The sequence below is a fragment of the Lynx canadensis genome, chromosome A1 (genome assembly GCF_007474595.2).
Source record: "Lynx canadensis isolate LIC74 chromosome A1, mLynCan4.pri.v2, whole genome shotgun sequence".
In the NCBI taxonomy this organism is placed as follows: Eukaryota; Metazoa; Chordata; class Mammalia; order Carnivora; family Felidae; genus Lynx; species Lynx canadensis.
In genome coordinates this window covers 109,748,307-109,760,335 of record NC_044303.2, presented here as the reverse complement: position 1 = coordinate 109,760,335, position 12,029 = coordinate 109,748,307, and the positions used below count along the sequence as shown (strand labels likewise).

Here is a 12,029-nt window from a genome sequence, read left to right as displayed (position 1 = left end):
TCCGTCCCCTGCTCACACATTGTCTCTGTCTCTCTCAAAAATAAATATTAAAAAAAAAAAAAAAGCTTGGCTGATACCTCTTTCCAAGGCCCTTATCATCAGGATGGGTATTTGGTTTGAGGTTGCCTGTTCTGCAAGGTAAAGTGGAGGAGAGGCAGAACAGCAGAAGATAGGACAGCATAGATGCCAATCGTCTTATTGAGGGAGCAGAGGGTGGGAAGATGGACCTCAGAACTGGAGCTAGGGGAGTGGGGTGTGGCCACAGATCTGACGGTCCTGGTCCCAGTCCACTGATGACCGTGCAGCCAGGCCCCGAGGGAGACACCACTACTTGCACTTTAGGAACTTGAAGAAACAGACTAGCTGGTTGCTCCTTCCCCTTAGGCCTGAGCTTGGATGTTGAATCAGCCCAGGTAGGGGCTTAACCAGGAACCTCTGTGGAGTGGGGAAGAAGCTATGTGATGACCTAGTGAACATTGGGTAAGAACACAAATCTGATTAGATAAGCAAAAGACTGACAACGTGATGTCCTAGAGACAGGTCTGTGGCCTCCGTGCCAGCCTCCCCTTAAAGAGCATGATCTGCCAAATGGGATTTGGAAACTGCTAGTTCCAAACATGGTTTCTCCTCATCTTTCATTTCTGCCTTCCTCTACTCCAAGCAAAATCAAACTAGCCAATTCCCCAGGCAAGGAAAAAGCCTGAGGGTCCATTGTGTACAGGGGGATAAAGTCTTATGTATCATAATGAGTGTGACACCACTGCAGAAGCCTTTGGGATTCAAGCCTCAATCTTGTTTGCCACCTCCCCTCCCAAGAGGAAAGTCCCATCAGTTCACTGCCCATGGAACTTTTCCCGGTTAGGAAAAGTATTCCAAAATGTGCCTACATTACCTCTGTAGTTGTTTAAGTTAAACATGGAGCAAAAATCAAAGTTTGAAAAGGAAAGTGGCATCTGGACAGCATGAAGCTGAAGTGACAGCCATTGTCCACAACCATCCCATAGCCCTTGAATAGCTGTGAATGCCTATTCCTGAAATAAATAAAAATAATCAATGGGCTCTGTACAGTCAAGTATTTGCTGAATGAATAAGCATACAACTACATCTTCCTCCAGCAGAAAGGTCTAAGCAGCCTTTAACAATCTCAGCCATAAAGAGAAAACAATGCTTGGCTGGGAGGCAGGAGCCTGGGGTCTGGGTTAACTGACCAGTGGTCAGTCCTTTCCCTTTGAGCTTCAGTCTCTTGTTCTCTCGGTGAGATGGGAGGAGATCTGAGACCTCTCAGCCACTGACATTTGGGGGGGTTCAAATGATTAATTTACAAGAAGAAAATGAGAAGCATGTTGGATAGCTTATAGCTCGGTAACTCTGATTACAATTCCCAGGGATTTTCTGCTGCTGAGGTAAATGCCGAGGATGAAATGAGAGAAAGAGGGTGTAGCTACATGAGCAGTTTGAAACACATTCCAGATGGAGAGGAGACCATTAGGGCTTGGCCGTAACTGGAGACTTTTTTGCTGTCCCTGAGCAGGACATGTCTAATAAAAAATGAAAGACTCTGAAATGGAAAAACTTTTCCAGGTAAAACTTCAACAAAGGGTCAAAGTGTATTTGCTTTTTTGCTGGCTGGAACTGGCACAGACTTCTGGCCCTGCACTAGGTAGGCCTGCATCTCGAGGACTTTGTTGGCAAAGCGGAGTTCACTTCGCTGCATTCTACAGCCCAGAGATAAGAGCCCTTGTGGGGGCGGGGCAGTGCTGAGGAAAAGAAGGGCTAGATGAGTTAAGTGGTTGTGCCCTGGAAGCAGAGGACTAAGCCACAGCCAGGGCTGGAGGCTCCAAGTGGGTGGGTTATAGGCATTAAGGCCCACGGCAGTGGTCCCCTTCTTCCTTAAGAGACTTTAAAAGTTCTTTTCTTTACAGTTCTCTGCAGATAGAATGGTCTCCAAAATAATCCCAGGTCCCAGTATAGTAGCACTGAGCTATGATAACTCAACACATCCCCACACACACCCCTTTAACCCACCGTCCCCATCACCCTGCTACACAGGGTTCCATGCCCCCCCAGCTTAGAGAAGGAAGAAGCCCTTTGGTGAGAGACAGCCTTCTGGCAGCCTTTAATAATTTTATTCAAAGCAGAACTTCAGTAAAAGATTGTAGCAGGGTCTTCTCAGAGCATTCCTGGGATAAAAAGGATTCAGACCCAGACTCAGGGCCTGGTCTGTGCTGAAAAAGGGTTAAGTTTACTTTTAAGCTGTTATCTTTAAAGCAGTCAAGGAACCAAGAAGAAATAACATCTTGGGGTAAAATGGAGCCAAAAAGATGGGAGTGGGTAGCCATCTCCCCAAGGAAGTTTGAGGCTAGTCAGAGGGAAGAGGACAGGTTACTGGCCCATCAAGGCAGTGGCCCTCCCCTGGTGCCTGAACCTGTTGAAACTAAATAAAGTGAAGGAGGGGTACATTGACACCTTCAGGTCCACAGCTGCATCAGATTGTCAATAGTCTAGGACCCAAATACACAGCAAGTCCCAGGAACAAATTTGGACAGAGCCCAGGAAAACTGGACGTTTGGTGAGGCAATTTTCATCACATAGCTGTCCTTTGTTAAGCCTGCCAGACACCTGCTTAGCTCTCATCTCACCATTACAACCCTATGGCTTTATATTAACACATTATTTTACTGGCAAAAAGTTCAAAGCTCAGGGATGCAGATTTCTTGCTTGTATCATACAGTGAAGAAACACAGGTTAAAGGGTATGCGCCCCAGTTCACTAGACTCAGAGGTTCTTTATCCTGCCACACAATCCAATTTCTATTAGCGTTTTTTGTTTCTAAGTATTTTAATTCTGGTTCCTAAAAGGCAAGAATAATTGTTAGAATAAAAGAGGGGCAACTGAGTGGCTCAGCAGGTTAAACATCCGACTTTAGCTCAGGTCATGATCTCACAGTTTATGATTTCAAGCCCCGCACTGGGCTCTGTGCTGACAGCTCAGAGGCTGGAGCCTGCTTTGGATTCGGTGTCTCCCCCTCTCTCTTTCTCCCTACCCCCTCACACTCTGTCTCGCTCTAAAATAAACATTTTTAAAAAATAATAAAAAGAAAAGAAGGAGAAAAAATACAGCCTGGGCCAGAAGCTGAACTACACTGGGAAAGTTGCTGCTCTGGACCAGCAGGAAGTGTCCTAAGAAGTGAGAAAGTTTCTAGAAATGGAGCAGGGAACCAGAAGCATGTAAACTACCCATACCTACCTCTACCATCTCCTGGTGAAGGGAAAAGGGCCTTTCTACTAAAAAGAGAATTCAAAGGCTCTAGAACAAGAGTAAACTTTTCAATAAAAGGCCAGAGAGTATTTTAAGCTTTCTGGGCCATATGTGATTAAAACCATTAGCAGCCTGGTACAAGAACAGGCAATTTGCTGACACCAGCTCTAGGGGCCAAGTGGTGATCTCACCCCTGCTTTTATAGCTGACTTCCCCTCTGGCTAAGGAAGGCCTGTCTTGGGAGGAAAGGCAGTCTAGCATGGCTTTAGAAGCCTTAGTGTCAGAATCTACCATCATTGGTTGTGTCATTTAGTCAAATTACTTACTCTCATTGTGCATGTGTCCTCATCTGCAAAATGTGTGCAATAATGATAATTAAAAAAAAAAAAAGGCAGGTGTGAGGTTTAAAGGCACATGAAGGGCTGAGTATGTGACACACCGTAATTACAGTAGTGACCAGATCTTACTGTTATTACGGGAGCAGACCCCTGGCAACCCACGGTTCACAAATGATCTTCAGGAACAGCTGCAGCTACTTTCTCGTAGATTACAGAACAAGCACTGAGTCAGATCCTTCACCAAACTCACTAGAGAAACTGTTTAGGACTCATGCCAGGAAGGGGAGTTCACGAACTTGAATATTAGCAGTCACATCCAGGACTTGCTTACAGAAATGGAAAATGACAACGGTGCAGTCCATAAGAAGTTTATTATGTCTTCAAGACAGTACAGTGTCGACTCCTCTCCCAGAGAAGGGCTTTCAGACGAAGGGAACCATTATCCAGATGAGTGGCTCATTTGTCATTTTCATAAGCAGCCGGATTCTTCCTCTTGGATTTCTCAAACTCTTGGGTCCCCCAGGTATAGACAAGATAAAACCCTACAAACGCTTTAAAAATCAAAAGCGAGAGTAAGCAGTGCACCCATATAAGACACTGGGGTCCCAGTCTTCTTTTCTGACTCACTGCAGGTTCTGCCCTCCTGTCTCTAGTTTCCAAGAAGCCACTTTTAAACCAGATGATGAAGGAAGGTTATATCACACACTCATTTTACAGGCGACCAAAATAAAGGGCCAGCCCAGGAAAATTTGTCACCAGACCTCCCCTATCTCTTGCACATTTTAAATATTTTAATGAGATAATGAAGATAATTCACAGAAACTATGCACATAACGATGCACGTAACAGAAACACGTAAGTGAACACTTCTGTGGTTTTTAGCAAATTCACAATGTTGTGCTAATTTTCATCACTACCTGATGCGGATGTAACACAAACAGTTCCTCGCTACTTAGTGGGTAAAGATGACCTCAGAGGGAGGAGCTGAAATCACACAGGTGACCTTGCACGGGTCGTTTAAGTCGTCTGTGACTCAGTTTACTCATCGGTTAAGATAAGCAGGACGATATACTAGCACGAGGGCTTTCAGGAACACTCAGTGAGAAACCGGGCGTATCCCAAGTTGCGGAGTGCCTGCCCTACCGACAGTGCTCAAGGAAGGGACCCGCTGTTGGGGTGTGATGGAAGTCCAGCCCCCCTACCCGGCCAAGGCACTCACGCGGCAGGACGCGAAGGATGCACGCCCGCGTGCGGCGCAGCACGTTGGGGATGCCCTTGCTGAAGTAGTGCGGGAAGGCGCGCTGCTCGAAGGGTGACAAGCTGTAGGTGATCACATGCCGCATCCGCGTCAGATGCCCAAACTCGCGGCCCATGGTCGTGACGGCGCCTGCAACACCGAGGGTCGACAGGCGCTTGCCTCAGTCTCCGGACGCGCCGCTTCCACCCAAGAGGTCCTCCCCGGCGCCCCCCATCCTTCCCGGCCCAGGCGCCGCCTCCACCCTCCCAGGGGCCACCACGACCGCACGACCGGACCTCACTCCCGCGCGGGGGTCACCTCGCCCTCCACAGCCTCGGGAACCACCAGCCTCCTTCCGTCACTTCCGCTAAGTGGAAGCAGCTCCGGGAGACCCTGAAGTCACTTCCGGGGAATACCATTTTCCTGCCGTCTCCAGGGGGAGGCACCGTTGCTCCCCCTTCTGGAGAAGAGTGGCCGGGTCGGGTGGCCCCGTGGATTGGCGGGGCCAAGCGCCGGCTGCGGACTCCGCGGCGGCCTTTGGGGTCCGTGGACTACCCGCCGACTATCTCAGCCCCTTGCCTCTCCGTGCGACGGCCGGGGCCGAGGGGAACTGAGGTGGAGAGAAAGGGGCCAGCCGGCGTCAAAGGCGCTCCCGCCGAGGACCTATGGGTCCTGCGCCTGTGGAGGGCGCCCTGACGCCCGCCGTGGAGCTTCCCTACGTGACTGTGTGCGCTCTGGTCCGGCCGCTAAAGGGGTTCGGTTCTTTTCAGACCATCGGTGACGAGAATCAGAATCAGTACCAGGAGCTTGCATCCGGGGCTTTTCTCGGCTGCCGCGGTTATAGAATGCACTGGCGGGGCGTAGACTTTCCCTGGGTAGAATAAACACGTTTCCTCAGGTCGCGCCCCAGGAGTCTTCAAGAAGTGGGCAAGCCGTTGATAACCGGCTGTTGATGGCGGTAGGAGGACAGAGGTCACCCCCGCAGCCGCCAGCTTCTCTCCGGAAGCGCTTTCTAAGGCGGGATGCAGGGCGTCTTGTACCTGTTTAGTTCATGGAATTGCCAGCCGTGTGTGTAGTAGGAGTAAGCTGTCATTCAAAGTTTAGGTGTGTTTTATGCGACCCTGCTTACCAGTCATGGGCCGGGAAGGCTTGGCATAGGCAATGAACTTAAAATTTAGAAACAAAATTTGAAACAGTTTCATCAACCTAGGTGCTGCACAGACTGGTTCTCTATCTGTACCAGGAGTGTGGGTTGATTTCCTTCCAGTGTGATCTCATGGGTGGCGCTGGATATGCATCCGTTTCAGCCTCTTGTGGTGCACCTTCGTCCCATTTCTTTAAAACATCATTTCTCACCTAGTCTCAGCTCCAAGGCAAGAACATACGTACTTACATAACAAGAACAAAAACACCTCTCAAATTCTACCAGCATTTGAGTAACAAAAAACAACCTGCAAATATCTCTAAACCTTTCAACCTACATAGGTACAGATGAATATGTAGTTGAAAGTAAAGAATCAAGGTATTATATTCTAAAATTAGTCAAGGTCTGGGGCGCCTGGGTGGCTCAGTCGGTTAAGTGGCTGACTTCAGCTCAGGTCATGATCTCACGATTGTTCTTCGTGAGTTGGAGCCCCACAATGGGCTCTGTGCTGACAGCTCAGAGCCTGGAGCCCGCTTTGGATTCTGTGTCTCTGTCTCTCTCTGCCCCTCCCCTGCTCATGCTCTGTCTCAAAAATTAGCATAAAAAGTTTTTTTAAAGGAGTCAAGGTTAAAGGTGATGTCCATTTTAAAGCATATTGCAGCATTCCAAGTACATATTCTATATGAAGTTCCCTAAGAGAATTGGGCCATCCAATAGTTCTCTGTTCTCTGGGATTTCCATGCCAATTGTGACTTTTTTTCTCTCCAAATCCACATGCAGTAAGTAATTATTCTAAGCACCTGGGAGCCAGAGAGGTGATGAGAGTGAAGGAAGAGCAAGAGTGAACCCAATACCATAAATTGAATACCAACAGGTTTTCGTATCATCATGAATAATTAGCTTTTTTCCGTGCTTTGGAAGTTTCAGCAAGCACCTAGGGAACATTTTAAGAATCGTAATCTCAAAAAAGGGATGGTTTGGGGGCGCCTGTGTGGTTCAGCCGGTTAAGCGTGGGATTTCCACTCAGTTCACGATCTCAAGGTTCGTGGGTTTAGGCCCTGCTGCTCCACGCTCTCAAGGCAGAGCCTGCTCTGGATCTTCTGTCTCCGTCACTCTCTGCCCCTCCCCCGCTCCTCCCCCCTCAAAAATAAACATTAAAAAAAAGTTAAAAATTTTTAAGGGGGAGTTTTAAGGTCATTTCTCAATTTCTGTTGGTCTTTCAGCTTGCATAGGTAGTCCACCTACGCAATGCTAACTTAAGAGGTTTTAAATGAATGCCAGAACAAAAAGGAGAGGAAAGCTAAATCACCAGATACATCAGTATCTAATGAGCACAAATTGGATAGATAGGATGTTATCAGATGTTTGATTCACAGCTGATAAGAATTATCTTCAGGTACCCATCCTTGAGGTCTGATTACAGAATTGACCCTAGCCCACCCACACACCTAAAATTTATTTAAGAGACCAACCTAAACTCTTCCTGGCTTTTAGGAAGAAGACTGGTATGGGGAAATGTATTCCTTGCTAGTTCTTCCAGGCCATGGCGCTTCTCAGCGACTTTTTCCTTTGGTTTTTCTGCTTTTCCTGGCTGTGTTTTCCTATTAGTCTTTGTTCTCGGGCTTCTACAGAAGTTCAGATTGCAGCGGGTGCTGAATGGGAAGCTAAGGCTGAACCTTGGTCCTTGGTGCAGCCTCTAGATGAAAAAGACAGATTGGGCTTCCTTCCTCCTCTCTTCAAGGTTCTGTATAATGGGCAAGGTGACGCCCCTAGGCTGCAGCCAGACTCCAGAGCTTTGCGTTACATGAAGAGACTTTATAAGTCCTTTGCTACCAAGGAGGGGATCCCTAAATCCAACAGAAGTCCTCTCTACAACACTGTTCGGCTCTTCACATCTTATGCCCAGCACAAGCAGGCTCCTGGGGACCAGGTGACAGGTGTGTAGGAGTGGCTTGGTGAATGGGTGGTGGAAAGATGATAAATTAGTTTGCGTTTCGGTTAAAGAAACAGATTGGGTTTGTTCTTTGAATTGCAGTTTACTCTGCATAATATTCAATAACCGAAATCAAATGTGGTACTTGATCTTACGGTTTTAACATCTTCATGGATTAAGGGGTGGTGAGTCTCCTAGGATAGATAGGGTAGAGTTAGAGGGGACTTAATAGCTCTAAAGACTGAGGAGTGTTTTGTTGGAACTCAGCATCTTGTCCAAGGTCACAAAGTCAAGACTGGAAACCCGGTGTCTTGACCTCTCTTTGTTCTTCCCCTTTTACCACTGCTAACCTGGAAATGTGTCTAAAATATCCCCTAGCTATTTACTGCATTAATTGGGATGTTTTCCCCTTGTTTGTTGCTGTCTGTGAGAGGAAAGCTGGAGTCTCCATTAGGAACAGTAGGTCCTCACAACAAAGTGTTAGTCAACAGTCTGACTCAGCACCTTGGTATTGTGTGTGAAAAAGAAGTGCTTTAAAAAAAAATCAAAAAACAAAAACCTAAATTCACTACCTCATGACCAAAACTGTGCTGACCCAACAAGTCAGGTGGGGCTGTTTAAAATATTTTCTTCTTCCTTGATGGTTTTTTATAGTGCTTTTAGAGCCTCGATTATCAATCTCAAGTGTTCGAATTACATGATTAAATTTTCTTCATTGATCCTGTTCATTGGGCTTAGAAAGTCTTCTTAGCAAGCTTGGTGGGGTTTTTTTTGTTGTTTTTTTTCAATATATGAAGTTTATTGTCAAATTGGTTTCCATACAATACCCAGTGCTCATCCCAAAAGGTGCCCCCCCTCAATACCCATCACCCACCCTCCCCTCCCTCCCACCCCCCATCAACCCTCAGTTTGTTTCTCCATTTTTAAGAGTCTCTTATGCTTTGGCTCTGTTCCACTCTAACCTCTGTTTTTTTTTTTCCTTCCCCTCCCTCATGGGTTTCTGTTAAGTTTCTCAGGATCCACATAAGAGTGAAACCATATGGTATCTGTTTTTCTCTGTATGGCTTATTTCACTTAGCATCACACTCTCCAGTTCCATCCATGTTGCTACAAATGGCCATATTTCGTTCTTATTGCCACATAGTACTCCATTGTGTATATAAACCACAATTTTTTTATCCATCATTTGATGGACATTTAGGCTCTTTCCATAATTTGGCTATTGTTGAGAGTGCTGCTATAAACATTAGGGTACAAGTGCCCCTCTGCATCAGTACTCCTGTATCCCTTAGGAAGCTTGGTGTTTTTATGACCGCTTTCTCTCCAGGCACTCGCCAAGAGAAAAATATTTATTAGCTTCTGTATGTTTGGAGCAAATGATTGAGGTTGTGAAATGGAACGATAGTTGTTGTTATTCACCACCAAAGCTGTTGTGATTTTGTGATGATAAAATACCTGCTTGTAGTTGCTGGCAGTTAGTTATGGAAGAAAGCTCTCACCCGCATTTTCTCTGTAACCCCCCCTCCCTCACTTGTTGAGGCTGGATGAAGAGAGGAAGAGAAGGGAGAAAACACTATGATCAAGAATTAATGCTGTGATTTGACTTGCTATTTCGTTTTTGTATTCAAGCACAATTCGTGGGTTGTTTTTCTTCTCAGGAACCGTACCATCCGTGGACCTGCTATTTCACCTGGATCGTGTTACTGCCGTTGAACACTTCATCAAGTCAGTCTTGCTATTTACTTTCAGCAACCCCATTTCTTTTTCTTCTGCTGTGAAATGTGTGTGCAACCTGGTGATGAAGGAGCCCGAGGCTTCTCGCGGGAACCTCCATAGAACTCCATCCTCATTGACCTTTGACTCCCAGTTTGAATTTAGAAAGAAATACAGATGGATTGAGGTGGATGTGACGGCTCCTCTTCAGCCTCTAGTGGCCTCCAACCAAAGAAACATTCACATGTCTGTAAATTTGACCTGTGTGAAAGCCCAGCTGCAGCCCCCTTCAGCACGTGACAGTCCCTTTAACGTGACTCTTCTGGTGCCCCCCTCACTGCTTTTATATCTGAACGACACGAGTGCCCAGGCTCATCACAGGTGGTATTCCCTTCACTATAAAAGGAGGCCTTCCCAAGGTGCTGGCCAGAAGAGAGGGCTGTCTGCCTGTCCCCAGGGAGAAGAGTCAGCTGAGGCTGTACGACCTTCCCGTCATCGGAGAGGTCAGGAGACTATCGGCTTGGAACCTCAGAAGCCTCTGGTTCCAGCTTCTTTCAATCTGAGCGAATACTTCAAACAGTTTCTTTTTCCCCAAAACGAGTGTGAGCTCCATGACTTTAGACTTAGTTTTAGTCAGCTGAAGTGGGACAGCTGGATCGTGGCCCCGCACAGATACAACCCTCGATACTGTAAAGGGGACTGTCCAAGGGCACTTGGACATCGGTATGGCTCGCCAGTTCACACCATGGTGCAGAATATCATCCATGAGAAGCTCGACTCCTCAGTGCCAAGACCCTCCTGTGTGCCTGCCAAATACAGTCCTCTCAGTGTTCTGACCATTGAGCCAGATGGCTCAATCGCTTACAAAGAATATGAAGATATGATAGCCACTAAGTGCACCTGTCGTTGATACTGGGTTCTCTAAACTAAAACCTGGAGCCTCTTCGGCAAAGAAATGCCGTGCACCTCTCTGTGCCTTCAGGAGAAAGTTCCACGTGTCAAATCTCAGTGTAGTATGTCTTGTATAAGGGGGAGCCTGTGTAGATGAGCACATTCTGTGGCATCTATCCGTGGAAAGTGGTAACATCTTCCTGTTTAATTTCCGGGTGTAAATGAACTGTAATTATTTTGGAGGACCCTAAATTTCTTTCCCATGAATGATTTTTTTTTTCTTGACATTGGTATCAGAGTGCAGTAGTTGTAGTTAATGGAAGAATAAACCCCTCTCAGTGGCATAATTTTCTGTGTGTGCTTTTTTCTTTTTTTTTTTTTTAAGGATTGATTTTAAATGGCTCTTGGGGAGGGAGAAGTGTATCTACAAGCTAATCTTAACTTTTTATCTTTTACAGAGTAAGAGGTTAGCTTATCTTACTGGGACTAGAGAGTAAGCATGTAACCCATGACTGTTGGATCAGTGTGATGGATGCGCAATATGTAATTCAGCTCATTAGGCATATAAATAGGGTGGTTCACCTCAAACAAGATAACATTTGTCCAATTTGTTGAAAGGAAATTGCCTTGCAGATTTTTATGAGAAAATGTAAAGATTTTTAACTATTTGTTCCCTTAAATATTTAAAATCTCTGACCTTCCGGAATGAAGTCAAGGAGTGTTTTTTTCCTTTTTGCTCTAAGCTTGGTTTTGCAGATTTCCCTCAGCTGTCATCACTGCACCCCCACAAATTTTTTCCAGGTGGATTTGGGACTTTTGCCACTAACCTCACCTGGCAGTGATTAGGTTACATTACAGAGCAAGCCTTGTTTGGATATGTGGGTTTTCAATAAATCTACCTTGAGGGAGCCCTGGAGATCCATAGTTAGGGCTGTTGGAGTGATTTCTGTTGCAGCATTTCTAACCCCCCTAATCTACCAACCAAAGTAAATCCTAAATGCAGGATGTATTATCATTCGTAGAGATGATCTTTTCTTAGTGATTAGTGCTTAGCCTCTAAGGAAGCCAGCTGAGATTTTGATGGGGATTGTATTGAATCTGTAGATCAGTTTGAGGAGTATTGACCTCTTAATAATGTTAAGCCTTGTAATCCATGAGCATGGGAGGCGTTTGCTTTGATTTAGGTCTTTCTGTACTTGGGAGAGTGTACGTTTTGAACCTGTTACGTTTAAATTCTTTTCTGTTTTACTTATTTACATATTGAGAGAGCAAGTGAGAGTGGGAGGGGGACAGAGGATCTGAAACAGGCTTTGCAGTGACAGCAGAGAGCCCGATGTATGGCTTGAACTCATGAACTGTGAGATCATGATCTGAGCTGAAGTCGGTCCCTTAACCGATTCAGCCACTAGGGCACCCCTAAGGTTAGACTGTAGGTATTCTTGATGTGATTGGGAATGGAACGGTTACATTTATCTTCCTGGTGTGCTATTGCATTCATCTCGCAAGCCTGCACAT

The 12,029-nt window shown here is 46.1% G+C and overlaps 2 protein-coding genes across 2 annotated transcripts; one reads left to right on the top strand and one right to left on the bottom strand.

Annotated features, from left to right (window-relative positions):
* Window positions 1-3,948: 3,948 nt before the first annotated feature.
* Window positions 3,949-5,230, bottom strand: LOC115515844 (cytochrome b-c1 complex subunit 8). Its single transcript, XM_030318011.1, has 3 exons — window positions 5,130-5,230; window positions 4,816-4,983; window positions 3,949-4,147 (listed from the first exon to the last, which is right to left on the bottom strand). Exons 2-3 carry the CDS (start codon window positions 4,967-4,969, stop codon window positions 4,053-4,055), a joined length of 249 nt encoding a protein of 82 aa, XP_030173871.1. The 5' UTR covers window positions 4,970-4,983; window positions 5,130-5,230; the 3' UTR covers window positions 3,949-4,052.
* A 2,105-nt stretch (window positions 5,231-7,335) lies between these two features.
* Window positions 7,336-10,845, top strand: GDF9 (growth differentiation factor 9). Its single transcript, XM_030317981.1, has 2 exons — window positions 7,336-7,914; window positions 9,569-10,845. Exons 1-2 carry the CDS (start codon window positions 7,521-7,523, stop codon window positions 10,531-10,533), a joined length of 1,359 nt encoding a protein of 452 aa, XP_030173841.1. The 5' UTR covers window positions 7,336-7,520; the 3' UTR covers window positions 10,534-10,845.
* Window positions 10,846-12,029: the final 1,184 nt, after the last annotated feature.

Excerpts from the sequence above, each read along its gene's own strand:
- LOC115515844 (XM_030318011.1), bottom strand. The coding sequence starts at position 4,969 with ATGGGCCGCGAGTTTGGGCATCTGACGCGGATGCGGCATGTGATCACC. Across the intron at positions 4,148-4,815 it reads CATCCTTCGCGTCCTGCCGC|CGTTTGTAGGGTTTTATCTT; the intron begins GTGAGTGCCTTG and ends TGATTTTTAAAG.
- GDF9 (XM_030317981.1), top strand. The coding sequence starts at position 7,521 with ATGGCGCTTCTCAGCGACTTTTTCCTTTGGTTTTTCTGCTTTTCCTGG. Across the intron at positions 7,915-9,568 it reads TCCTGGGGACCAGGTGACAG|GAACCGTACCATCCGTGGAC; the intron begins GTGTGTAGGAGT and ends TTTTCTTCTCAG.